At 32.2% G+C, this 26963-nt stretch overlaps 3 protein-coding genes across 7 annotated transcripts; 1 reads left to right on the top strand and 2 right to left on the bottom strand.

Annotated features, from left to right (window-relative positions):
- Positions 1–5102: 5102 nt before the first annotated feature.
- LOC112806019 (eukaryotic translation initiation factor 3 subunit A) lies at positions 5103–11748 on the bottom strand. Of its 2 annotated transcripts, none has more exons than XM_025848339.3 (15): positions 11512–11748; positions 11314–11361; positions 11023–11084; positions 10441–10922; positions 10004–10219; positions 9544–9912; positions 9379–9408; positions 8030–8257; positions 7776–7937; positions 7193–7414; positions 6909–7118; positions 6619–6825; positions 6360–6440; positions 6073–6274; positions 5103–5818 (listed from the first exon to the last, which is right to left on the bottom strand). In XM_025848339.3, exons 3-15 carry the CDS (start codon positions 11066–11068, stop codon positions 5388–5390), a joined length of 2886 nt encoding a protein of 961 aa, XP_025704124.1. In that variant the 5' UTR covers positions 11069–11084; positions 11314–11361; positions 11512–11748; the 3' UTR covers positions 5103–5387. The 2 variants fall into 2 exon arrangements, with proteins under 2 accessions (XP_025704124.1, XP_025704123.1); XM_025848338.3 differs by having other exon boundaries at positions 11483–11662.
- Positions 11749–14268: 2520 nt separating this feature from the next.
- LOC112806018 (organelle RRM domain-containing protein 2, mitochondrial) lies at positions 14269–17443 on the top strand. Its single transcript, XM_025848337.3, has 4 exons — positions 14269–14733; positions 15548–15706; positions 16805–16873; positions 16969–17443. Exons 2-4 carry the CDS (start codon positions 15586–15588, stop codon positions 17202–17204), a joined length of 426 nt encoding a protein of 141 aa, XP_025704122.1. The 5' UTR covers positions 14269–14733; positions 15548–15585; the 3' UTR covers positions 17205–17443.
- A 3909-nt stretch (positions 17444–21352) lies between these two features.
- On the bottom strand, positions 21353–24684 carry LOC112806017 (uncharacterized). 4 transcript variants are annotated; one of them, XM_025848335.3, is made up of 3 exons: positions 23700–24684; positions 22501–22914; positions 21353–22037 (listed from the first exon to the last, which is right to left on the bottom strand). In XM_025848335.3, exons 2-3 carry the CDS (start codon positions 22840–22842, stop codon positions 21591–21593), a joined length of 789 nt encoding a protein of 262 aa, XP_025704120.1. In that variant the 5' UTR covers positions 22843–22914; positions 23700–24684; the 3' UTR covers positions 21353–21590. The 4 variants fall into 4 exon arrangements, with proteins under 4 accessions (XP_025704120.1, XP_025704118.1, XP_025704119.1 ...); XM_025848333.3 differs by having other exon boundaries at positions 21353–22049; positions 23700–24591; XM_025848334.3 differs by having other exon boundaries at positions 21353–22049; positions 22501–22868; positions 23700–24545.
- Positions 24685–26963: the final 2279 nt, after the last annotated feature.

Here is a 26963-nt window from a genome sequence, read left to right as displayed (position 1 = left end):
AGCTATACGTCGGCTGAGCAGGAACACCGCGGCGGGAGCACCTGCAAAAAGCACTCCGACGCTCAAGTAAGAATGTGAGATATGAGAGAATAAGAGAAATAAATTATAGTGAGTTGTGTGACGTGCCTTGCCCCGAGGTTACTAATTTGTTTATATAGACGTTTGGGAACTCGTTCAGTTGGAGTTTATTTAGGGATTATTTGTGTTGACCAATGTTATCTTGATGCCGCTAGTGTAGTCAGTTGAGATTCTGAGTTATGCCCTTATCCTCGATTTTGGCGGTGTTTGTTATTAGATTTTGTTTGTTGAGATTTGCTTTATTGACCGAGGTTTGTGTGTGGAGATATAGTCGCTTGACCGAGTTCTTAGGCTACGTATCGAAACATTTTTACGGTTTTATTTGTTGGCTTCCATTATCGTTCTGACTAGTCACAGATTTTAACACTGTTGAACCCACCACATTCCACCTCTACCATAAATGACCTTCAAAGTCCGAAAAATTACTGCCATAGAAAAGGATGACGCATGTCTGTCGCTGCTGTTGGTTGGCTAACTCCAAATGCAAAATCGATTCTGTAGAAGAATCCCGGTCTCCATGAAGATGACATGATTCTTAGATGACGACATAGTCAAAGCACAAAATAGATGGCAGTTACAACAAGTTTATTATCTTTTATTTCAAATTATCCTCAAATTGTACGTAATAAAATAAAAAATTAAAATACAATTATATTTAAAAAATTATTTGTATTATTTTTTTATTAATTTATTCAAAAAATAATTAAATTTTAAAGTTAATTGGTATAAAATATTACAGATATAAAATTAAAAAAAATTTATTTGTATAAGAATGAGCCTAATAAATAATTATTCTATTTAATATATAATTAAGAATATTTCTTTCTTTATCAACGAGTTATAGTTCAAATGACATAGTTTTCATCTAAGAGTTGGTAAAAAAAAGAATAATTCTTTCTTTTATTAACTTTTTTTAAACATTAATTATTTATTTTACATGCAATATAGAAATAAATGAATATAATATTTATTGAGTAGACGCAGTTACGTAAAATTTTTTTATTGTCATAGTGTTTGAACCAAATAAAAGAAAATATTATTTTAAGAAAAACTAATAATATATTTTTAATAATATTCTTAATACAAAATAATAAATTTAAAATATTTTTTTAAATAATATATATTAACTAAAATAATATAATTATCCAAAATAATATATTATAAATATAATAAAATAACATATTTCAATAAAAAATTAGGGTTAAGTATGATTTTGGTCCCTAACGTAGGGGCTGAAAATTTTTTTCGTCCCTCGCCTTTTTTTCGCTCCAAAATGGTCCCCAAAGTTTGAGTTTTTTTTAAAATGATCCTTCGGACCAAAATGCCCTTATCCCTTCTTCCCCAAAATCATGCCGCCACCACCACCACCAGAACCAGAACCAGAACCACCACCCCCCACCCACTGTCACTCCATCACCATCTCCATCACACCAACCAAAACTCAGAAAATCAACATCATCATCGTCATCCTTATCAGAATTCAGATCCAAAACTTAGATCCAGATTCAAACTCATACAAACAAAAACTCAACTCAGAAAATCATCATAAAAAATTCAGAACTCAACTCAGATAAACAGATCCAGAAATTTCACAAAAAAATTCAATTAACAGAATTCACAGAAGAAGAAGAAGAAGAAGCGGCGGGTGGCGGTGGGTGCGGCGGCAGGAAGAAGAAGAAGAAGAAGAAAAAGTGGAGGCGGCGGTGGATGTGGCGGCGGAAGAAGAAGAAGAACTGGGGGCGGCAGTGGGTGTGGCGACGGGAGGAGAAGAAGAAGAAGAAGAAGAAGAAGAAGAAGAAGAAGTGGGGGCGGCGGTGGGTGTGGCGGTTCCCCCCTCCCCCCTTTTCTCCCCCCATCCCACCCCCGCTTCTGTATCCCCCCTTTCTTTTTTTTTCTTTTTTTATTTATTTATTTTATATTTATTTTATTTTATAATTTTTTTAATAAAGGGTAATTTGGTAATAAAAAAATATAATTGGTAAAAAGGACGATTTTAAAATAAACTGAAACTTTGGGGACCATTTTGGAGCGAAAAAAAGGCGAGGGACGAAAAAAATTTTCAGCCCCTACGTTAGGGACCAAAATCATACTTAACCCTAACAAATTATATAAGTATTTTTTATATTAATTTTTGTTTCGCACAAAATAAAATTATTATATGTTTGTTTGTTTTTATGTTGTATATATGTTCTTTTTAATTAAATTTATATAATATAAATTTTTTTATCATTTTATTCATATTTAATGTTTTAATTTTGTTTCACACAAAATAAAATTATATATATATATATATATATATATATATATATATATATATATATATATATATATATATATAACACAAATTTTTTTATCATTGTCCTTGTATTTAATATTATAATTTTATTTTACATAAAATAAAATTTATTTAAATTTTAATATTATATATATATAACACAATTTTTTATCATTGTGTTTATATTTAATATTATAGTTTTATTTCACACAAACAAATATTATTTAAATTTTAATATTATATACATAATATATATTTAATATTATTTTTTTTAAGATTCTAATATATCTTTTTTTTCTGGATTTAGTACATGAATTTTCAACTTATTTTTATGTATTATTTATTTTAATTCTAAAGTCCAATAACTTTTTTTTGTACAGACATGTTGTTTTTAATATTTATATATTATTTTTTTATTTTGAACTTCAGCCCAATATCTGAGATTTACAAAAAAAATCTAAAATTTGTAAAAAATGATTAACCTGATTAACAAGTTACCTTTTAAATCTAGACCATTCAAATAAAATATAATAAATAAAGAGTTCAAATTTAATAAATTCACAAGTGTGCAGCACTCCATATTTAACAAGAAGCGTTTAAAGATGAGCCTTGTTTTTTAGATCGTACTTTTTATCGCAAAGAACAAATAATTAGAACTTTCTTTAATTAAAAGAAACTTTCGTATATGACAATATATCCTATTTTGTAATCTTATTATTTATTTTCTTTTTAAATTTAGCCTCTACAACTATATACTTAAGAATATTTTGTTTATTTTATCTTCTGTAGTGACAAATACCTATTTAAAACCTTTTATAAAGCATGAAAAGTTGAAAACATAATTACGTCTTTTAAAATATAAAAACATATTTACAAATTTGATAAACTATAAGAACTACCAAATTAATTAAATCTTTAAATAAAAATTGACAAGGAATTACGAAATTGCATCCAAAATTCATTTCATTTTCGTTCCTTCGTAGTTTCAAAATTCAAATGAAAAGTATTTTTTATTTTTTATTATTTAAATTTAATTTTTTATTATAATTTTATATATTTATCTAATTTAATTATTTCTAATTAATATTCAAATAATTTGACCATTGACTCACTCAATAAACGACTAATCAGTCAATTATCAATTTAATTTTGATAACTATTAAAAAATTAATTTACAAATTAAAAAATAGAGTAATACGTCAAATTAATTTCAAAGAAAAATTGAGTCGTTACAAATTTTAATCACTAAATCAATACCAAAACTTTAATTTCGTTAGACAAACCAATTTTCATATGTAATCTTAAAATTTTTAAAATTATGGGATTAATTTAAAAGTGAGCTAAGATACAAAATAAGACAAGCCAAGAAACTATAGTCAGAAATACAAATAAAATAATTATATAAAAACAAAAATAGGGCTACAGTTATAGTTTTGAATTTTGACTACAGCCCACCACATAGTGTGTTTGATTTAGCTTTTGTAAATTAGAATTGAGTTTAATTTTTTATACTAAAATTGACTTTAATTAAAATTAAATTTGTTTTAACGTGATTTATATTTGGATATTTTAATTCAAAAGTAATTATAATTGATAAAATATTGTTTAGATAACAATGATCAAAATCACTTTTAAATGTAAAATTACCAAAAAGATAAAGATTAAATTAAACTTTTAATATTATTATTTTAATAATTTTTATATTACAGAATTTTAAATTAGAACATATTATTATATAAAATATTATCTTAAATATTATATGAAAATTATAATAAATTACACATAATATATATATATATATATATATATATATATATATATATATATATATATATAATATCTAATAATTATAAACTATAATAATAAAAGACAAACAAATTTATAAAATTAAACAAAAATAACAATAAAGTACATAAAATACAAAAATGCATTACAATACATAAATATAAATATAACACTAATTTAATTGTAGAAGTATTAAGATTTGATCTACTTGATAAGAGTTTATCAGTGTACTTAAATTTGATCTCTGGATAAATTTTCTTACCTACATGTGTGTGCCACCTTTATTTCTTTGCAAAGCATGTATGATATTCTTAACAAAAAGAAATGACATTGAAAAGCTTGTGAAGACATTCTAATACATATCAAAACTTGTTGGCATGTTGAATCAGAGGTAAACAGACAGCCTTGCCTTTAGAATAAGTCAAAACATATCAATTAATTTTATTTTAGGTCAAATACATATTTTTCTTGAAGTCTATCATAATATTTCCATCCTAGCTCAAATACATATTTCTCTTGACGAGTGGTACACGGTAAAACCTATTTTTATTTTTTAATTTGAAATGAACTAGTATTTGACAAATTTTAAAACAGAAAAAAAATTTCAATACAAAAATTATTTAATAAGCAAAATTATGACAGAAGAAAAAATTTTAACTTGATTGTTGAAGATGAAAAAAATGTGTGAAAAAGAAAATAATTGAAAAATAAATAAAAATGATCTTACATGTAAAAAAAATCGATGGAGGAAGGTGAAAAAAATAGTTGAAAAATAAAATAAAAATGACTCTATATGTCAAAAAAAGGGTAAAAAAGACAATTGAGAGAATAAATTTTACAATTAATTTTCAACCAAAATATTCCTTCAAGTAAAATTCATGTTGGAAAAAAAAACATCCAAACAAGTTTGCTCCAATATTAAACTGAACGCTAAACAAAACATATACATCATAGTACCAACACGTCGAAAATTAAGTCTGCATTACTTCTGACTTGAAATTCCGAGTACCATATCCAATCTGCTCGATCATAAATAGAATATTGTTGCATAATCTAGAAGCCGAATGCATTAGGAGATAAAACACATTTTACGAACCAAGTATCAAAAAAAATTCTAGAACTCAAATTGGGAAGAGTACAAAAAGAGCTCGACAAGGTCATGAGAACCGCACATCAGGCAACTCAATGCATTGTACCCTCCATTGAGGGCCAGAATGAGATCAGCTTTCAACAGATGGGAACAGGGTGATTAACGAGGGTTCCTCGAGGATGACCAGGTTGAAGATGACCTGGAACCCACACCAGAACCAAATGCTGATCTGCGATCTTCACCACGACCCCACCTGTCACCATCCGGCCGGCTGCTACTGTTACTCCAGCGGTCTGTTTCAGGAGGAGCAGCTGCACCCTCAGGTTTCTCACGGCGGAACCTAGGGACATACTTCCCTGGGGCTGGTGCAGCAGCAGCGGCAGCTGCAGCAGGAGCAGCAGATCCAGACTCAAGTGGGCGTGCAGGAGTCTCAGTAGGCCTTGAAGCTGGCTCGGCACCTCTTCCCAACAATGCCTCTCTTCTTTGTCTTTCCTTTTCTTCCAGTTCCCGCTCTCTTTGTCTCTGTTTCTCTGCTATCTCTTCCAATTTTGCTAATCGTTCAGCCTCTTCCTTCCTTCGCCTCTCAGCCTCTGTAGGATGAGAATAATACAAGTTTGGTAAAGATGAGACGTTTGAAATTGCATAAAAGAGATGGTAACATCTACGAGGTACCAAATAGCCGTTATATTGATGCCAGGGAGAACAACCACATGGAAAAAGTTAAATTTGGTGTAGCAACTATACAGACATTTAATTGCCTGAAAATTTAACGTTACTAAAGTATTCACAAAAAGTTTGGACTTCAGTCTTTAATCTGTTCTAGGACAGAGTTAAAAGTACATACCTTCGCGCTTCCTTGCTTCTTCCTCCTCGCGCAACTTTTGCTGCCTCTCTTCTTCCACATTCAGATAATACTTCCACTTCCTCAATCTTTCCCGGTCCTGTTTCCTGGACTGTAATATCCTAGAGATCCGTTCCTCCGTTTCCTTCCTCAATCTGTCAAATTCAGCCTGGCGTCGACTAACAACTTTCTCTTGATATATCTCCTACATAGAAAAATAACAACAAAAGCATCAGCTTAAGATGGTGACGATTGAACAGGGGCAAAGCCCAGATGCTGACAATACTTACTTTATTGCCAATCATTCTGGCAAGCCTCTCCTTCTCCTTGAGATCTCCTTCATGACGTTGTCTACTCAATTCAATCTCTTGCTGCATCAAATTAACATTGAATCCATTCAATGCAAAACTAAAACTAACTACAATGATAATGCCATGTGGAAGCTAATGTGCATTAAAAAAAAAACCTACTAATTTAAATGTTTCCAAGGGGTGAAGGAGTAATGACACAAGCATGAATTTAATTTTAGCAAACGAGAATCCAACACACCTGCTGTTCATGCTCATGAAGAATCTTCTCTTCCTCTTGGCGCTTTACATATGCAGCATGAATCAAGGGAGCAGCCTCTTCCCTTTTTGCCCTTTCCAAATAATCCATGGTTTTTGCCAGTTTTTGGAGTTTTTTCTCCATTTCCTGTCTTTCTCGGAGTTGTTCATTCAACGTCAATTCCATCAAGGCTTGCTTGGTAATTTTATCCTAGAGAGGATAGGATTTACTGTCAAAATCTTTAATACTAACAAATCACTTTAATACAAGGAATCACTCAAACCTCAACTTACCCCCTCAATAAGTGGCTTTTTCCCCTTAATGTTTTTAAATTTTTTCTCAGCTTCCTCAAACAAAGCTTTAGCTTCTTCCTTTTCTCTTTCCTCTATCTCTTGGCGGAGCCTCTCATTTTTCCTCTGCTCAAATTCAGTTGCAACTCTCAATTTTTCAGCCTCTTCGTTCATTTTCTGCACTCTTAACCTCTTTGATTCTTCCTCACGCTCCTTCAAGAATAGATGTTAATGTAAGCACAAAAAAACACATAAACTCATGAATATGATAAATCACATGATCATACCATTTCCAGAAGCTGCCGCTCTTGTTCTTCTTTCCTCTTCTCAATAATAGATTTTCGAGCTAGAAGTCGTTTATGTTCCTTGGCAACAACCTCGGACAAAGTTGGAAGCAAAGCTCCAATTTTCGAAGGTTTTTTTTCAGCAGGATAAATCATCTGTCTAGCCTTATTCAAATGCTCAGCAAAATTTGCCAAGTGGTCCCGTAAGCCATCAGACTCAAGACTCTAAAAAAGGAGGAAAAAAAAAACTCTGTAAGCAAGTGTAAATTGAGCAAGAAACAATATTGATAAACATCTAAAAACTGTCCAACAATTACCATTTCCCATCTCAACCATAGTATAGATCATCAAAAGTTTTAAAAATCCTACAGGAATATATTTAACCGTCGCTAATTTCATTTAAATTATAATGTAAACTAATTCAGCAAAATATATTATTGATCGAAAGGAATGTGTATGAATATGACATAGTATAACATGCAATAAAATTTATTGGTAATGTCAAGCAGGGGAACTTCTAACAAGTGATCCCCTTACATCATAAAGCCCTATTCCAGGAAACATGGCCATACTAAGGTGCACATACCATTTTGCAGAAAATTACAACATTTCTCATGTGGTCAACTTTCATTGAAAGAAACTTCTGTTTAACAGCATCAACAGAAATCTTCTCCACAACAGAAAAATCAAAAAATGGGATCATGCCAGATAAGGTCTCAATCTTCATACTCTGGTACACATTAGACACCTAGAAGACCAAAATGTGCATTAGTATAACAAACTCAAATTAAAACATTTACTTCCCACAAGAAAAAAAAAAAGAAAAAAATGAAATTGCACCTGCTGGAGCAACCTCAAGGTAGCTAACTTTTCTAGTGCAGGGACGTATTGAGACAGCTGCACTTCTGGGACAGATGAAGCAGTGGAAAGCTTACCACCTAACTTTGATATTTTAGCCAACAAGGGCTGCACTTTTACTGCAAGATCTGAAGGAAGGAATTCATGTTCAAAAATGTTGTAAATATCCTTCACTTCCTGGGTTACACAAGACATCACGCCCTTGGACGCCTGTAAATGAACAACCCAAAGATACAAACTTCAGACAAATTATACCATAATTACTCAAATCACCGCAGTTAAATTTTGCTGTTACTCTTGTAATCAAGACTAGATGTTGACTTGGTAATTAATGACATGGTGAAAAGAATATTTACATATACGTGAATATAGAAAACAAATCAACGAATGTTGACTTGGCAAAATTATAACAAATGATTCTTGATGCAGCAACTGGGAATTCCATCAATAAATATCATCAGTCTATCAGTCAGTGCCTACATCTTTGTTTTGGTTAAACAATCAAAGTTCTTGACAAGCTAGTAGTTCAGGCTGGGCTTACACGAGTAGCACTGCACATGTAATCAACCTAAAATCTTATACAATTTTAAGCAAGTAATGACACGTATAATTTTACAAAAATAGGAGTATTACCATCACTTTTTTTCAATAACAGTAAACTTCATTGCATAAATAATATTTCAATCTTATTTGTGACTGGCTAATCCACATAATCTCTATTCTAAACACAGCAAAATTATACAGAGTTATAACTGATTAATCTGAAACAATCACAAACTTAAAAAACTAATATGTAACGTACATAATGGGGATTGAAAGCGGTTTGGTGCATAATTTAGTGTTCTTAAAATGCCCTTCATCACATATATTCATAAAAGAAAATACATTTTTCTATCTAAGACTTGAACTCAAGACCTATTAGTTAGAGTGCAAGGTACTTATCATCTTAACTAATCTCGCATTTAATAAATAAAAAGGTGGATTAATAGGCTCGTTGCTGCTTATTAAAACACTAGTACATTTATAATTTGGTAGTCACCCATATTGAAGAAGACATTCACCTCAAGATTACCACACAAAAACATATAAGGAAAGAAAGAAAGAAAGACAGAGAATATAAAATCAAATACACAGTAAAAATCATGGTAGTGTCCAATATATCTCCATCCTTGTTTTGCCATGGCATGGCATGGTACTCATCCTTGATTTGGCAGGGGCAGAATAAAAAATTATGTACAACACTCGGAACGTAATTTTTCTTTCAAATAGATCCCCATGATGCAAATTGAAAAGAAATCGTAAAAAAAAAATTCTGAAAACAAATATCTTACCAGTTCAGCAAGAAGTGATGATCTTGAGAGCTGGGAAATGGCAAAAGTTTAACCAGAGAAGAAAACAAAATGTAAGTCAGAAAATGAAAATTTCTACGTAAAGGTAATAAATTAGGCCAAATTTTTCTTGTGACTTTTGGATTTCAATTAGGTTAAGTAAAATACCATTTCTCTGCTTTCAGGTTTAGTTTCCATATTAAACCCAATAAGATTAGACATCCTCAAATTTCTCTCCTTTTCATGTTCTAGTTCCAAATGAGATGCTCCATGAGTGCGATCATGAGGAGGCACCGAAAGTGCAGCCAGAACAACTGATGAAGCTATTAATTGCAAATCCTTCTGACTCAGATTCTTATTGAAGCTCTTTTGCAATAAAAATAGCCTGAACCATGCATATGCATGATATAGATGACTTGAGCCTATCCAAAATATTTCTGTCAACTTAGCATAGTAAACGACCATCAAAGATGGCTTCGGCGTCTTCTTGACCAAGCACATCAGTCCGTGTATATCTTCAACAGATCTAAAAGCTTCCTACAAATGGGTAAGCAAATTATGATGTTATATTTGCTAACAATCTTTTGGTGTCAAACCTAGTTAAAATAACTTGTGATTCACATCTAACCTGCCAAAGTTCGAGTTCTGTTGCAATTTTCAGCTGCTCAAATCTTGTATCCAGATACAGTTGCAAGCTCTCAGGAGCTGAAAGATCTGGTCTGTCACGTTGATCACGATACTTGTTAAGATTGGCCAAATGGTTTCTTATGATTTCGCATAGTCTGCGGAACTCTGTGGTTCGCTTATATTGCTTACAAAACTGAAAAGCCCGATGAGCAGTCATCTGTGCATATTGTTGAGACTATTAGAAACTAGATTTAAAAAATAATAACGAGAATGCAATCTTAAATTATCATTCTTTACAAGCAAGTGTACAATATGAGATGACAACAACATCAAGTACCATGGGTCACTTTGCACAGTCAAATGTATAAACCTAATTATAGAGGTAAACTCCGACATGTAATGAGTAATTCAGACAAAGTAAAAAGCAGGAAAACTTACAGCATATAAAGTTTCTAGCTTTGAGTTGTTGCGCAATATTTCAAGCACAGTCCTATATGTTTCCCAAAGAAATTTAAACCAAGGGGTAACAAGCTCCCGATCAGATCTGTCCTTTCCTTTCTCCCCACTGACATAGCTCAGCATCAAGTCCTCTGGCCTTTTATCAGCCTCTAAATCATCAACATCAAGAGCTTCTTCCAATGCCTGTGCCTGGCTACGGGCTTGTTCAGCTTTTTCAGTGGATAGGTGCATGAAGTGCTTGATAACCTCCTCCAGGGAGCTAACATTCACTTGCTGGCATATGATACGGTACTGAATGAGCCCGTCCTTTGCAAACCGTCCCTTACGCATGTCTACACAGAGTTCCACATACTTGAACATAATCCTTTCGAGGGTCTTCTGCCATGCCCTGTACCTTTTCGAGGTAATAAGATCGTGCAGTGTCTGCAGAGCATCCTGCTTCTGCCCAACATTGATCAATTCTGTGCATTGAAATTAACAGATTACATTCTTTATTCGAAACAAGGGCAAACATCAAGTGAATAAACCACGGAAAGTTAATGAAAAATCTCTTGAACAAACCTTCAGCCCTTTTGAGGGCATTCTCAGGCTTCAGGAACGAAGTCATATTCGGAATTCAGAGACTGTCAAAACACAGAAAAGAAAATAAACAAACAGCATTACGAGGCGAAATCTTAGGTGAAATTTCATACAAACACGGATTGGAATTAAGTAAAGAAGATAAAATTCATAAACCTAGGAATCAAGTAATAACGAACTAAGTTCTAGACGACCAAAAAGAAAGAAAATATAATCAGATTTAAAACGAAAATTAACGATAAGATGGATGATCTCAACAATAATAAGACAAACCCTAAGAGTTCTTTGATGGTGCGCCGCTGTCACTGAAGAAAGTGCAGCCTAAGAATAACACAAAAATTAGGATTTCAGTAATATGCATAAATCGAAAAACATGCGAATAAGAATAGAGAAGAAAAATAAAAGACAAAAACAAATGATAGAGTGTGATAGAAAAGAGAACCAGAGAAGAGATAGGGCGCGCCGTATAACCTAGAAGCGGGGGAGTGTGGAGAGCAAAGAGAAGGGGAAGAGTGTGAAGTAGAAACAGGGGAATTGCAGTGCCGCGCGTGCTTACCCTAGTTACTATCTCTCAGCCCAATCTTTTAATATCTTTTTTTTCATATACGGGCCTATTCAATTTATTTTTGGTGACTATGCGGGACTGTTCAACATGGATGACACACACGGGGTCCATCTAAAAGTTTAAATTCATAATTCATCGGTGACAACAAAAAATTATAAATGATTCGTATATTTATATATATTTATATTTATATATAAAAGATTTTTTGGGTGACCTCCTAAATTTTTTTTGTTTTCGTTATGTATAAAAGATTATTGACTATAATTTGCTTGGCTGCCTATAAATAGTTGCCTAATTTAATAAAAAGGAATAAATATTAATATTTAATTTAAAAAATATAAAAATAAATAATTTTTAAATATTTAAAACTTACCTTAAAAGATAATTTTGGCAAATTCGGCACCACACTCATAGGCATCACAAAATTTGCCTTTATATATATCCAATTACATACGAATTCGTTTGTTTGTGTTTTTAAGTTTAAAAAAAACTTTTTTTTAAAAAAACTAATTTATCTTCTCATATCTTGCAAGTAAGATTAAATTTAATTTAAATTATAAATATTTTATTATTACTATAAATTATATATAATTTTATTAAAGTAATTTATAATTTGTGATTCACAGTTCTTACTTTTGCGAATTTCTTTTTCATTTTTATTTTTGAGTTAACTCATTTTATTTTTTAGATTATTAAGAATTTAGTTACTAAAATTTAGTTACATAAAAACACTTAATTTTGATTTGGTTTTGTGATTCACGGTTAGAGCAAGTTGTTTATTTTATTCTTTGAAAATATATTCTTTTATTAATTTTTTAATAAAAACTATACATTTATTTATTTATTTTAAGAGTTTAATTTTAATGTATTGATAATGTAAAATATTTTACATAATTATATAATTATATCCGTTATTTTAGATGATCATTTACGTAATCAATAAAAATCATAATTATTTTTAATGACATGTATTATGTAATTGGATATACGTATAAAATTATTTTATATTGACAATTTATTAAAATCAAATTCTTATTTTAAATCAAAGTTTATATTTTTTTATTTCAATAAAATATATTAGTGTTATTTCTTATTTTAACCCACAAAATAACATGTGGTGCTAATTTCACATAGAATGAATTAGCATACTTTAAACAATTATGTTTCTGTAAAATTCTTAATTAAAGTGAAAACTTTATAAAAAAACTAAAATAACTATAAGTTTTGTATCAAAAAGAGTAATATATTTTTTTGTTCAAAGTTTATAAATGATAACTTTCACATGAATTAGTGATGCAAATAAATAATAATTAAAGTACAGCAAAAATATAGGATAAAACACTTATATAAATTAAAGATAATTAAAGATGGCAAACAGATTAAAACTTATCAGATTGGTGTTCTATATAATCCACTAAAAAAGGTAAGTTGAGTTGAATTAAAACCGCCAAATTTAAAAAGTCTGATTATCCAGCACTGTCATGAACTTTGACTGGCTTAAGTACGGAGGGACGGACTTCTCTGGCAAGTCAGACATTTTTTTAGGGTCATTTTTTAAAAACTTTATATGATGTTATTGATCTAGACCAGGATGAAGATGATAATTAAAGATATTTTAAGTTATATTTTGGATTATATTTATGTTTGATTGATTATAAACTTGAAAATGTTTAGCCAACGACCTATAGCTCAAATGGCATAGTTTCCCGATACTCACCTAGAGGTTGTGGGTTAAAGTCTCACTCTTAACTTTGAAAAAAAAAACACATGAAAATACTTAATTATATATTTTGGACAATGTTAGTTTCATTATTTTATTTCAAAAAATTTGGTTTATGATTATGTTTATTATATATTTATAATTATAAAAATTTTAATATTTGTAAATTTAAAAATTATAAATTTATTGAAATAATTATGAAATTATATATTATTTAATATTTAATAGTTTATAAAAAAAAAAGAGAGAGAAATTTGACAAGTTTGGCTTACTAGCCCGCCGTTAGATGGAATAGGGGTGGGCGGGGCAAGCCCATTAGATGGCAGGACGGGACGGGATAGGCACGGCAGGACGGGTTTCTCCTTTTAGCACCTTTAAAGACAACCCAATATTACATAATTTTTCCAAAACAAATAACGTTATGTGCATGCTTTCATTCATAGTTCTATATAAATCGAATTAATTGAAAATTATACCTCATAGTACTAAATTGAATCAATATGGCTCGAATTACATGGAGCACTATATTTAAGCATAAATCTAATTCATTGAATTCGAATTAGTTATTCTATGACTAAATCAAATCAATACGATTTGAATTAATAGGGGAACTACAAAATCGAATTAACTCAATTCGATTTATAAGTCCTTAGTAAATCGAATCCACTAAGTTTGATTTAGTATATAATGACACACACAGATATATAAATAAAAATTGAACGTAATTCTTTATCATAGAAAAACTCACAATGGCTAATAATGATAATTTTTTAGTTCTAGTGTACTATACTAAACATATTATTAATAAAAATAAAAATATTAAAAAACTAAAAAATATTTTTTTTATAAGTTACAGTGTAATTTTTTTTTTACAAAAAATTATTTTACTTAAAAAAATATATTTTAATATAATAAATAAATATAACATTATTTTTATATTATTATATCCAAATATAGAAAACAACCCTAGCCTCTACTGACTCACTCACCCTCTCAACCAGTTAACCCGAAGGCCTCCCCAGTCCCACGATTCATCAACTCATCATCAACACTCATCAGCCAGCCACCACCAGCTGCAGCAGGCAGCAGCTCTTACCATCACCGAACTCCTCTCCTCGGCCAGAGCTCACCGTCGCCGCCGGAATTGTTACTGACAGAGGGTGCCAACGCCGAACGTCTCTGCCACTCACCCTCTTCTCCTCGCCGTGGAATCTCTACTCGGAGCGCTTCTCGTTGCCATCGCGAACTGCTCCTGCTCGGCTGTCGTCTCCTCGCCATAACGAGCTCTGTTCCCGGCATCTCTCTCTTCAAGCTCTCTCTCTCTATCTCTACGACGTCACTTGTCAGCGCCGTGTTCCTCCGAGCTCACACTGTCACCACCGTTCCTCCCTCGGCGTCTCACCGATAGGTCACGTCTTCTTCAGTTTCATCTTTATTTTCTAGTTAATTTTTAAGATTCTGAGCTGAGTTTGTGTTCTGAAATTGGATTCTGAAGTTATTGTTGTTGTGATTCTGAAGTTATTGTTGGCATGAAGTTTTAATTGTTGCAGTTGATTCTGTTGTTTCTGAATTTGTGTTGCTGCTTTATTGTAATTACTAATTTGCAATCATATAATTTTTGTTGTTACTGATTTTAGATCTGAAATTGTGGTTGATAATTGCTGAATTGTTGCTTAATTCTGGCAAGATTGAACGCATATATGGTTGTTAGCGATGATTGAACCATCTTAGAGCTTTTCCTTCCATAACTTTTATTGAATGATTAGCTATGCTCCGGGGCTGTTCTGTATTCTATAGTCTGTATTCTTGGTATTGATTGAATCATTGAATGATTTGTTCACTGTTGATTTTTTTTGGTTAATTTCAGAGTTTCTATTTGTTCATTATGATCGGTCTTTTGTTAGAGAAGAAATAAATTTGTCATCTTTGTTTTTATCGAAGAAATAGATGAATTGAATTAACTCAATTAACTAGATAAGTAGATGATCAGATATTTTTTACTGGTTTGGTTAATTCAATGAATTTTTTTTGTTTCTTGTGACTATCTTAAATTTCATATAACATTATAAATTTTATACGTATATAAATTTTGACCTTTGATATTTGTTTTTTTATATTTGACTCATGTGTTTTGTGTGGTTATGAGATTTTAATTGGAATTATACTTTTAATTTGGGTATATATATATTTTTATTTATCTTGAGCGGTTTGACGGTTTTCAGAACCTTGCTAGTGAGGGTTTGAGTTTAGGGTTTGGGTGATGATGGCGTTCTTCAGTGGAGCTCAGCGATTTCTTTGGCAGTCTTCTTCAGTTGTGGCCTCCCACTTCACCCCTACTCGTTTCACTTCGACTCTTACTTCCCCAAAACTCTTCATCAGCGGTCAGTAATTTACTCCAATTCTCTTCTGCTTGTTCATCTTGTTAATTATAATTAATTGATCGTTTCCATAACATGATTGTCACTATTGAAACCTTCATTTCCTTATTCCGTTTTCTCTTCTAGAATTGTCAAATTAGCTCCCTTGAAACCCTAAATTATCTTCAATTTGGGCAGGGTAATCAGTTATGATTAATGATTATGTTGCACTAGATGGGTAGGCCTAGCAACTATGATCTGCATCTTTGAGGCTAACTTTTGTCGTGAAATTGTGGTATTTTTCCGTATCCCTGATAAAAGGAGGTTTGAAGTTGTAGGGCTCTTCTGTCTTGATTCCTTTAATTTGTTGGATTCAACAGTCTTGAGCTTGGACTATGAAGTATTATTGTGTACTCCAATGTAGCCTTCAAGAACAGTAGGATAGTATTTGAATGCATTGTATTCTTATGTGGCGACTTTTATAACCAACCCGGAACATTGAAGTGCAATCTTTATCAAGACAGGTACTAGTCTACTAGTGTCTATACAAAGCCAAAGTTCAAGGGGAAGGGGATCTGAGGAAGATAATTGAATAGGACTGTTGCGTCTTATTTATTACTCTAAATGTAATGAGAAGGACATGTTGTTAACTTATTAACTTTGACAGGAGATGATGATCTTAAAGAGTTTCCCCACAAACACTACTAAAGCTAGTGCTCGCACATCTTGCGTGGCAAGACACGGATACAATGCTTAATTCGTGTCTTTTAAAGTTGGATCACTCACTTTACAATATTTATATGATTGGGGGACATAATTATTAGAATATAAATATACAAAGAAGTAAGATAAGTTTCACTCTCGTGAAATGTATTTTATTAGGAGGGCTGTAGGGCTTCCTAAAAGGCCATTTTTTGGTCTCTGAAGCTGTGAATTTCTTCTACTCTATTGGCTTGTAGTTCAATAAAGATCCATTTTCTTTTTAGCACCATTTTCTGTAGGGAATTGTTAGGTGGATCATGTAAGACTATAACTGGCGAAGCTTCTAATATAAATATCCAGTATAATGGAATTTACATAGTTCTGTATGTAACTTTTATATGTATTTGGCATTTTGAACAGGTCTTTCAAGACTGACAACAGATGAAAAACTTACTGAAGCGTTTTCTCCTTTCGGGCAGCTGCTTGAAGGTAATGTATTTCTCCTGCAATACTTGATTCTTCTACATGCTTATGTATTAGCTTGCTGGATATCATTCCTGACCTTCACTCATCTTGATCGACAGCAAAGGTTATAATGGATAGAGCCTCTGGACGGTCAAAGGGATACGGATTTGTAACTTATGCAACCGTAGAAGATGCTGAAAAGGCGAGAGCCGGAATGAATGCTAAATTTATTGATGGATGGGTTATATTTGTTGATCCTGCCAAACCAAGAGAGCCCAGACCTCCTCAGCAGCCACAGTCTCAGCCCTCTGGAGCTGGTTTCACGGTTAACAAGACAATTGGATGGTGTGGTTGATATTCATTATTGAATAAAATAAACCTTGATTCATGTTGTGAGATTTCAAAAGACCATATATAATTTAAATCCGCCAATTATTATATACTATAGTTTCTGGAGGAATTTTTGTATCAGACAATTATAATTTGTAACTGGGGATTGTACTTTAGCCGTAAGGCATTACTATTCGGAAGATTTTGATGTCCATTGGAAATTAAATGCACCACTTCCCTTGCTAAGAGGACATGGAAACAACATTAAGATGTCTTTCTATCACATCATCTACACCTATTTTGAAGTCTTGATAATATGGTTTTCCGAAATAATTGTTTAAAATGGTACTGGTGTTATTTGATTCTCATATATTTATATATTTAATACAAAAACCCTAATTCAACAATGAGGGTATGAGTTTGACAATTATAACTATGCTATAAAATTCATTGTATAATCTTCACATCATATCTCCTTATACTTATCATGTGGTGGACTAAATCATTATACATTAAGATCCTCAAAGCGACATATTCGATTGCCTAAAAGATATTTGACTTGTGTTTGAAAATTGATTGCTGATTAAAAGCTTTTTTTTAAGGGGTTATAAGTACTAAATCATATAATTACAAGGTTTTTTTTTTTTTTTTTCCGTTGTTATAGCCACCTATTCAAGTTCATGTGCTTTAATATTCATTGTGTAAATTCTGGCTTCTCATTATTACAAATTTACAATTTACAAACACCTATGCATGTTGTCTAGGTTTGTCCTAGGTTTGTCCTTTTATGTTCAGCATGACCCATGAATGCCTTATAATACCTATGTGATAAGGGGGCACTTGCCCCACTCTTATTTTAATTTTCTTTATATATATATATGTCTTATTTTAAATTTTAAATGACTTCATTATAAATAAATTAAGTCTAATTATTTAAAGTTTTAAATTTATTTTATCTTTTTATTATTTTGACTATTAGTTAACCAAATTAAATTTAGTCTTCTTTTATTTTCAAATTCTAGCCATCACCACTTCTTTATTCTCTTAAATCCTCTTCTTAGTTTCATATTTTTAACCCTTTTTTTCTATTCTTTTTTTAGTGGTCATCTTTTCTTTATTAAAAGATAAATTTTAAATTTTTTATTTTTTAATATAACTCTCTATGACTTTATGTATCTTTCATTTTCATTGTTTCTTTTTTTGATATTTTCAATTACAAATTTTAATTCAAGCAATTATAATTTTGATATTAATATAATTTTTTATTCTCTTCAAGAATTTATATATTTTATTTTTTTCTTAATTTAGTGATCCTTATTATTTATTTATTTATCTTTTGTTCTATTTTATTATATATAATTATATTGCATATAAATTTTTAAAGTCAATTGATCAATTTACTAATTTAGATAGCAATAATAATAGAAAAATATTTCAAAAGATATATTTCGTTCTATTTTATTATATGTAATTTTTTATTTTTTTTATACAAATAATTAATATGCACTTTTATATTTTTTTTAAAATTTGAATTAATATATATATATATATATATATATATATATATATATATATATATATATATATATATATATATTGTGTGTGTGTGTGTGTGACGTCAAATCAGCAGACTGCAAGTTAGGCTCGGATCAATAAATTTCTACTACAAGGCTAGCTTGTTAAGGGTAAAACTCGCATGTTTCCACTTTCAACCCCTAACTGCCTTCAAGCGTAGCCCGTGGGAGCACCATCCACCTTCAACCATGGCTTGCAAGCACAACCAGTGGAAGACCACGCCCAGCCATCTCCCTCATCTTCGTCTTCTCTGAATGGTAATCGCACCTAACTTCAATAACGTGATCCAATGCCTCAAACACATTACTTCATTGATATCACGTGTTTGTCATTGTATTAATGCCATCGCCACACTTGCATCACTAGGCTGTCGTCTTTGCAATAATAGATGAAAAACAATTACAGAAGAAAGAAAAGGATCGAGTTTGGAGAAGAAGAAATGAGGGGAAATAAATCAAATGAAAAACTACACATTTTTTTGAGAATACAAACACATTTTATTATTGGGGTAATATCAACTTTTTCCTTGTATAAAATACGTAACTTTTGTCATTCTATATATTGAACATAATTGTTGATTGTCAAATTAATTTGTCGTTGTTGAAATAGCAAAATCCTATTTAATATTCTTTGGTTATGGTCCAGAAAAGCACCTTACATAATCGAAATAATGGTTGGCAACAATTAATCATCTATCCTACACATAACTGACATTAATATCATATGGATATGGGTGTCTAAGATCATGAAATAGAACTTGATATTATGCTTTCAAGTGGAAGTTTGTTTAATTTTCTCACTACTTAGATATGATATGTCATCTTACATAAGTAATTGATCAATGTCCATGTCCATGTTGTTATTGTCACAAAATTTTTATTTGTTTGTATATTGCATATCTATATTAGTATGGCCATTCTTGTTTTCTATATGGCATAAATATTTTTCATATTTCATATGAATGCCGATTGCTAGCCACATAATATTTAGAATGAAAATAAAATAAGAAAATAAATAAATAAACTTGTGGAATATGATGCTAGGAGTGGCAAAAGAAAAACACGAGGTGAATTATGACTTAGTGAGTTGGGAAGTTGGGATAGTGTGGTGACTAGACAGTGAGGAGTTATATTACACATCGAACCACAAACACTCCGAAGTGTCCTCATCACGTTTTTCCTTCAAAATTTCACTCCGCAACTTGCTGAAATCCTGATAAATCAAACTCAAATGCATCTTCGGTGTTTTCTCACTAACCAAACTCATCATCTTCCTATGCTATCAGCCTTAACCGCTATTTACATACCGAGGAAACTAGCATCTCTCTTCTCTGTGAGTTCCACAATAACGGTTAGAGACTTGTCTGTTTTATTGCTTTTGAATGCCATGCACAAACAAATTGCTAATTTACTACTACTACAATGTAGTGTTATTTTATTTATATAAGAAATAGCTTTTTGTGCATTGCTTATCTGTTTGAGTTGTCTTGCTTTTTTGTATCTGGAATTGCAAGTTGTCTCCTCCATCTTTGGTTACTCTTGGAAGTAGGTTTTTATTGCATTGCATGATTACCTGCTAGTAATTTCGGTTTTGCAGTTTGTCATGCAAATTAAAAGAAAAAAAATGATATATTCTTCTTGAGTGTGGTTTCATCTTTTGCTGTGTTCCTTAACCGTGTCGGTTGCTTTTTATTTTTTTGGCTATGTTGATGAAGGTTGAGTATACGTGTAAAGGATTGATGCTAAGGTAACTGAAAAGTACATAAGAATTCATTCAAAAGTTACAGTTACTAGTTGAATACTCCTGTTAACCACGAAAGGAACAAGGTAATTGGGGAGGATAATTTTTTATTTATAGTTTTATACTAACTTTTGGCTGATTTTTTTTAATATGGAGAAAATATTAGTGTTTTTATTGAAAATGAGATTATTTGGTATAATTACATGTAGGTGGATTTTGCAGGTAGAAAGTCAACACGTGGAGGGCGTGTTGCAAGTCAACACGTGGAGGACGTGTTGCAACACGTGAGAAGCGTGTTAGACAGGTGGCAACATCCTAGCTAACACGTGGGAGGCATGTTGAATACGTGGCAACATCTTGACCAACACGTAGGGAGCATGTTGAACCACATGGGAGACGTGTTGAATAACTTCGACAATACTGTAATACACCTTAAATATCAATATTCAACTAAAACACTATCTCTATTCCCGTATTAAAATTAATTTCTGCTAACTTTCAATCTTTACACCATTTTTGAACCCCAAAAATATTTTGTTCTCACTCACTTGTTCCTCTTTTATCTGTTTTCTCACCTTTCTGTTTGTATGGTAGATTGGAAAAAAAAGGGCACTATAGCAAGATTGATGAAAAAACAACTCAATTGATTGCAGGGTTACAATGTATCCTTATTTTCTGTTGCCCTAAGCAAAGATAAGGTGCAAAGTATATGAACTTCACTCCTCACTTCATTTATTGGTTGTTTTGGAATTCTTCGCACTCATGCATGTCACACGTTTTCAGTATCAAATTAACCTGTATCAAGGGGTAGCCTGATTCATCGGTGTAGAAAGCTGTTTTGATACGAATTAGTTATACTTTTTGAGACAACTAAAGCAGTCATATAGAACATCCAAGAAGATGGACAGATATTGTCCCAATCCCAAGAAACAGCACAAATGAGTTCCGAACATTAACCTTGTTTCTACAAAACATCATGTTTTAAACTGCCACTTCTCTATGAAGAGTGTCCAACAGTTTTTCACCATACATGCTAACGAGAACACTTATTTATACACATTGCTGTAGATAGGACAAAATATTCGATAAGTTTGACTCATTGCGCTTCTGTGAGGGAGAAGTGCACTTCAGTAACGGATGTTTTCAAGAAACTGGTTCCACAGTAGGGGTCTTGGCTACGAACATCCAGCGCATCAAATTCGGTAGAACCTTCCATCACTTGATTCACTTCAATCACATTGTCATGAGGGTCCGGCGATTTATAGCTCAGATCAGAAGTTCCACCAAGCTTTCGAAAATGCCTCTTATCTTTGCTGCTGCTCCCCCGCGGCGAACTGCTGCTCTTCTGACCCTTCTTCCCATTCTTCTTTTCAGCCTTCTTCTTCCTGGATTTCGGCTGCTTCCTACTTCTGACTGTGTGAGAGACTAATGAAGGTACTGGATCATAAACATCTGGTGCCCATTTTACAGTCAATTTTGTTGGTGATCCACCATTGTTCTTCTCACGGCTACCTTTCATGGCTGATATAAGCTTCCGAGGAGCCTGAAGGCACAGCTTAAAGCACATAAAAAATGGTAAGATATATGTCCAATAAAACACATCCATGACTAAGTTGAAGTATGAGGCACTTGTGTGACTTAAATACATATCTATTTCTAACCTCAGAAACCCAAAGGAAGGCAAACACTACACACACAAGGAAGGAGAGCAAGTTGTATATCAAACTTATAAGATGCATTCTCCATTGTCATTATAAAACACAACCAGCAGCTAAAACCATAAGTTAAATACAAATAACACTCGAGTCATGAACATCTATAAAAGTAAGTTATTATTCATGCTTCCCCATGTTCATATCTAAAGAATACATTGAAATGGAGACTAAAAATGCGCCCAAAAATCAACGGTAAGGCGTGCCATAATGAAATAAGTCAAAATTCTTTCAGCGTTTACTCTATAACTCCAGAAAATGGCATTAACATCGTTCATAAAACTTAGAACTTACAGGAAAAGTTAATGATCGTGAATAGGTTTGCTGCAGAGGAGACTGATCATGTGATGATTCTGGAGATGATACATCAACATCCTCGTCAGAAGAACTTGAAGGCACCAATATCTTAGAAACTGGAAAAGTTGGACTTTTTTTCAAGCACTTGACATCTAGTTTTGTTTCTTTCTGGTTAACACCTTCACATCTGTTTTCCTTTGCCTTATTACAGATATCATTCCCCTCGGATGCATGTTCAGATTTCTGATTGCCTTGAATATGTAATACTTCACTAAACCTACTTTCAAGTTCACTTATGGCGGTGTTGTGCACAGCATTGACAGGAGTGTGTGTGTCCATTGATTATATCTGATGCTACAAAGCAGCTTAAAGAAACAAATACCAGATGAATGATAAATGCCCAATTATCACCTATAAAACACATTGTTAGTGTTGTGTACATATGTGAGTAAGCGGTAGATCTTGTAAGACACATTGATAAAAGCCAATGTTACATGCTAAACTTAAAATTACATTTGTCGACGAAATCTACAGAGGAAACTTTGAATTCGTTTCAGTTTTTTTGGCCAATCATTCAAGATGACAGTGTTTGTGTCAATTCTTCATCGATTGTAATTAATTTGAACAAGACATGCATAAAAAGTGAAATGCTATTATGATTTATCATTAGAGAAAAAAATGGGAAGAATTATTAAAAAAAAGAGATGCTTCCATGCGCTTCTTTTTAGAAGGTGCAATCTCCTGGTAACCCATTTGCAGTGGATCAAATAATACTCCCTCCGATCCAATATATTTGGCACTTTGGAATTTTGATGCACTGAAAGCTCAATGAATTCAGACTGAATTTGTGTCTACATTAAATGAGTGTTCAATGTAACAAAATTCCAAAGTAACAGAGGCAGTATCATATTCCATTTGAAAAAAACTGTATCAATCTAACATTTCTGAAAGTAGATAGCAGCAATCCAATATCGTTCAACACATTTAATGATCATGTACCTTCTAAGCTAATTGATCACAGCAAGAATCAGATCTGATCTCTAAGATACATTTGAATATACACAAAATAAGTCAACCATAGTTACTTACAAGGAAAATAGCAATTGCTTTGTAAATTTTAGATGCTGGAAAACATAGAATTTATATACATAGCACCATCCCAACGCATAAATTTGAACCAGATTATACGAAGATACCTTTAAAAGGTGTGGAATTTAAAGCTGCAAAACTCTCAAATCAGGAGCAATCACAGAAACAGCTAGATCAATCCCTAGATCCCCAAAATTCGTCGACGAAGTAACCCGCAACTCGAACCGAGAAGAAACCAACACCACAACAAACAAAAAGCCACGCGAACGAGAAGAAAGAACGGTAGCAAGAGAGAAAGGGGAGTCAATCAAGAAAAAGAGGGGATAAAAAAGAAGAAAGAAAAACCAAAAAAGCGAATGTTAACTAAGATTACCACGCCGATCACTTTTTTCAAGATGTTTCAGACGATGGGAGGAGGATCCACCATGAAAAATGGTTATGGAAGGAACCAAATGGCGTAGTAGGAGTTCAATAACGGGCACCGAAGGCATTATTCTATGCTCTTCGAAACCCCCTAAATCTTACACACCTAACAAAACCTAGAAATTAAAACACAAGAATTCGTTCAAGATCACAACAGAGCCTTACAGAACGATTAATCGGAAAGAGGATTTTAGAAAAGAAGAAAAAACCTAGACAAAAATTATGTGATAAAAGGATTTAACCCATAACACACAGTAAACTTTTCCGTTTCTGGAAACAATGAATAAGCTGACGGAGATGAAGAATGAAAAAGGGAACCGAGGGAGAAAAAACGCGTCGGGAAGAAGAGGATTAGGTTGTTGAAAGAGCTGAAGGTGTGAAAGAGAAAAATGGGATTTTATATAGTGAGAGAAAAAACCACGGGGAGGTCAAGGATCATGTTGTCCGAGATTGCTGTCCTTTTAACCCAGAATAAATCCGAACGTACACGTTTTACTCATCAAAACCCTCCGTAAGATATTTTTGACCCTGTCTTGTTAAATGCCCATTTCCTTCGTCTTAGGCCCAATAATTTCTGCGAATGCCTGGGTGGGGTCTACAATTACAAATGCTCTCTCGTCTCGTGACAAAGAAAGGAAGAGTGAGACACTTTGATTTCTTTTCTCAAGCAACATGACCTAGGCGAAACTATCACTTATAAAATCAATTAGCAAAGTTTTTGGTCCACCAAACGTAGATGATAATCTTTCAAAATGGATCCTCTCCATTTTGTTGTTATCAGAGAGAATAAAGTATAATCTCCCACTTTTAATTCTATAAATAGGACTAAAAATAAATAAGAGAAAGAATGCAATGAAGAGTGAGATTTTTCACTGGATACTATCTAATTTTTTTCCACTAGAGGAGATTCACTCCTTAATCTTTTTTCAGAAAATGTTTGGTCTCTTAAGTCTAACTAATGGGGCTTTATATTTATTCGTTTTCGAAAAAAACATGAATAACCAATTGAAATTACAAGCAAATTATTACTAAAAGTATAATTTAGCCATATAAAATTGGTGTTTTTGATAAATTAGCACTTAAATCTTAGTATTAGGACACTACCAACAAAAAAATTCATAGACCAACTTTCACAGTTTCACTCCATTTGTGATTGATGAATAAAATTTTGTGTGCAGTTTTTATTTTTTAAATCTTGCTATTGCTAAGGGCACTTATGAAAGCTATTTATAGTAAATTTTAAAATTTTTACTTAATAATGTATTACAAAACATTAAAAGCTTTTAGATTTTTCACTTTTCAATAAAACTTTTTAACTCATGAGCTAATCACCAAAGTGTAGCTTTTTTCCTGAAAAATTACCATATAACATGTTCCACATTAGATTGCTTGATTCTTGTAAAACAAGAAAACAATACCACTACAACTTCCCATTCTTCATTTCTTTTTCCCCCACCATCTTTTAATATATGCATTAAAAATAGTGGCTTTTATTCTTATATTTGAGTATTTGGTATACATTAAAAGTAATATTTCCGTTAATGTCTAAAAAGTAAATTTCAAATTTTTGTTAACACAACATGTATAGAAAATATATATTTTTAAAAAAATAAATTATAATAATATTCTAATATTTTATTAGTATTAAAATACAAACTTATTTTTTAATGTTTTTAATTCTTTTCTAATTATATAAAGTATTTTAGATAATTTTATATTAATAGTTAATAATAATAAATAATATTTTTAAATTTATCTCAAGAATATATACCAAAAATAAAAATGAGCACATCATAGGTAATAATTTGTTTAGGCATATCTAAATATATTTAGAAAATTAATTTTATTTTTATTAAAACAAATTTTTTTTTGGTTGACAGACAGGACCAAGGCCCAAAAGTTACATAGACGAGATTACACGGGGTATGAGTACCCCTATAGCATCATCACCAACAATTTTACATAGTTTCTAGTCAGGTTTATCAACAAAATGAAATCTCTCACTTAAGTTAAGACTCTTCCTAGTGAGAAGGTCCGTTGCTCGATTTCCTTTCCTATAGTTATGCACAAAGCTCAACCTCCAATCTCACTGCTTGAACTGGATGATTCTCCTCACCAGTGTATTTGGGTGCACAGAACTGTTTTGTTTATTCAAAACTGAGAAAATAGCCTTCGAGTCAACTTCCAGCTCAATTCTTCTTAGGCCTAAATCCCAGGCCATTTCCAGGCCCTTTAAACCCCCTCCCCCCACAACTCTGCTCGGAATACTGTACAGTCCCCAATATTTTACATGTAACCTGCTATCCAACATCGTTGTTCATTTCTTAATAGTCCATCATACCCTACATTGCCCGAATTTCCCACGGCAGCTCCATCAGAATTGATTTTTATCCACCCCGAGGGAGGAGGTCTCCATTATATGTGGCATTCATATCTTTTCTGATGACTCTGTAGCAACTTGTCCTTTTTGAATGCTTATTAAATATTTTGTACAAAAAGGATTATGTTATCCTTGGCATGGACTGGCCTCTTGTATGGAAGAGAAAATATTTCTTTATTCCTCCAATTCCACAACTTCCAGCAAGCAACCATGAAAAAAGATATTCATGTTTTATCTTTTGGGTTGCCAATTTTCAATGTAAGATTCCATCTAATCCATAGATCAAAGGGAGCTCTAAAGAAAAAATATAGATATTGGGGATTCACCATACCTACCCACATACTGGATGCAGCACGACAATTCGTTAAAACATGGATGAGAGTTTTTAGTTGTCCATTGCAGTTTGCAGATGTGGCAGCTTGGGCAGCTACCAAAAAGCTTAGCTCTCCAACTAGCAGTTAATAGTCTCTTGTGTAGGACCATCCACATAAAGTATTTAATACGCTGTGGACATTTCCAATTCTATGTAATTTTTCAGGCCATATTCTCCCCTCTCTGATCATTATCA

This window comes from Arachis hypogaea, chromosome 6 (genome assembly GCF_003086295.3).
Source record: "Arachis hypogaea cultivar Tifrunner chromosome 6, arahy.Tifrunner.gnm2.J5K5, whole genome shotgun sequence".
NCBI lineage: Eukaryota > Viridiplantae > Streptophyta > Magnoliopsida > Fabales > Fabaceae > Arachis > Arachis hypogaea.
This window is presented reverse-complemented; position numbering and strand designations above follow the sequence as displayed.

Coding starts and splice junctions, on each gene's coding strand:
- LOC112806019 (XM_025848339.3), bottom strand. CDS start 11,068: ATGACTTCGTTCCTGAAGCCTGAGAATGCCCTCAAAAGGGCTGAAG. Junction 10,923..11,022: donor TGCCCTCAAAAGGGCTGAAG/GTTTGTTCAAGA, acceptor TTCAATGCACAG/AATTGATCAATGTTGGGCAG. Junction 7,938..8,029: donor CCTTGAGGTTGCTCCAGCAG/GTGCAATTTCAT, acceptor TTGGTCTTCTAG/GTGTCTAATGTGTACCAGAG.
- LOC112806017 (XM_025848333.3), bottom strand. CDS start 22,842: ATGGACACACACACTCCTGTCAATGCTGTGCACAACACCGCCATAAGT. Junction 22,050..22,500: donor CACGATCATTAACTTTTCCT/GTAAGTTCTAAG, acceptor ATGTGCTTTAAG/CTGTGCCTTCAGGCTCCTCG.
- LOC112806018 (XM_025848337.3), top strand. CDS start 15,586: ATGATGGCGTTCTTCAGTGGAGCTCAGCGATTTCTTTGGCAGTCTTCT. Junction 15,707..16,804: donor CCCAAAACTCTTCATCAGCG/GTCAGTAATTTA, acceptor CATTTTGAACAG/GTCTTTCAAGACTGACAACA. Junction 16,874..16,968: donor TTTCGGGCAGCTGCTTGAAG/GTAATGTATTTC, acceptor CTTGATCGACAG/CAAAGGTTATAATGGATAGA.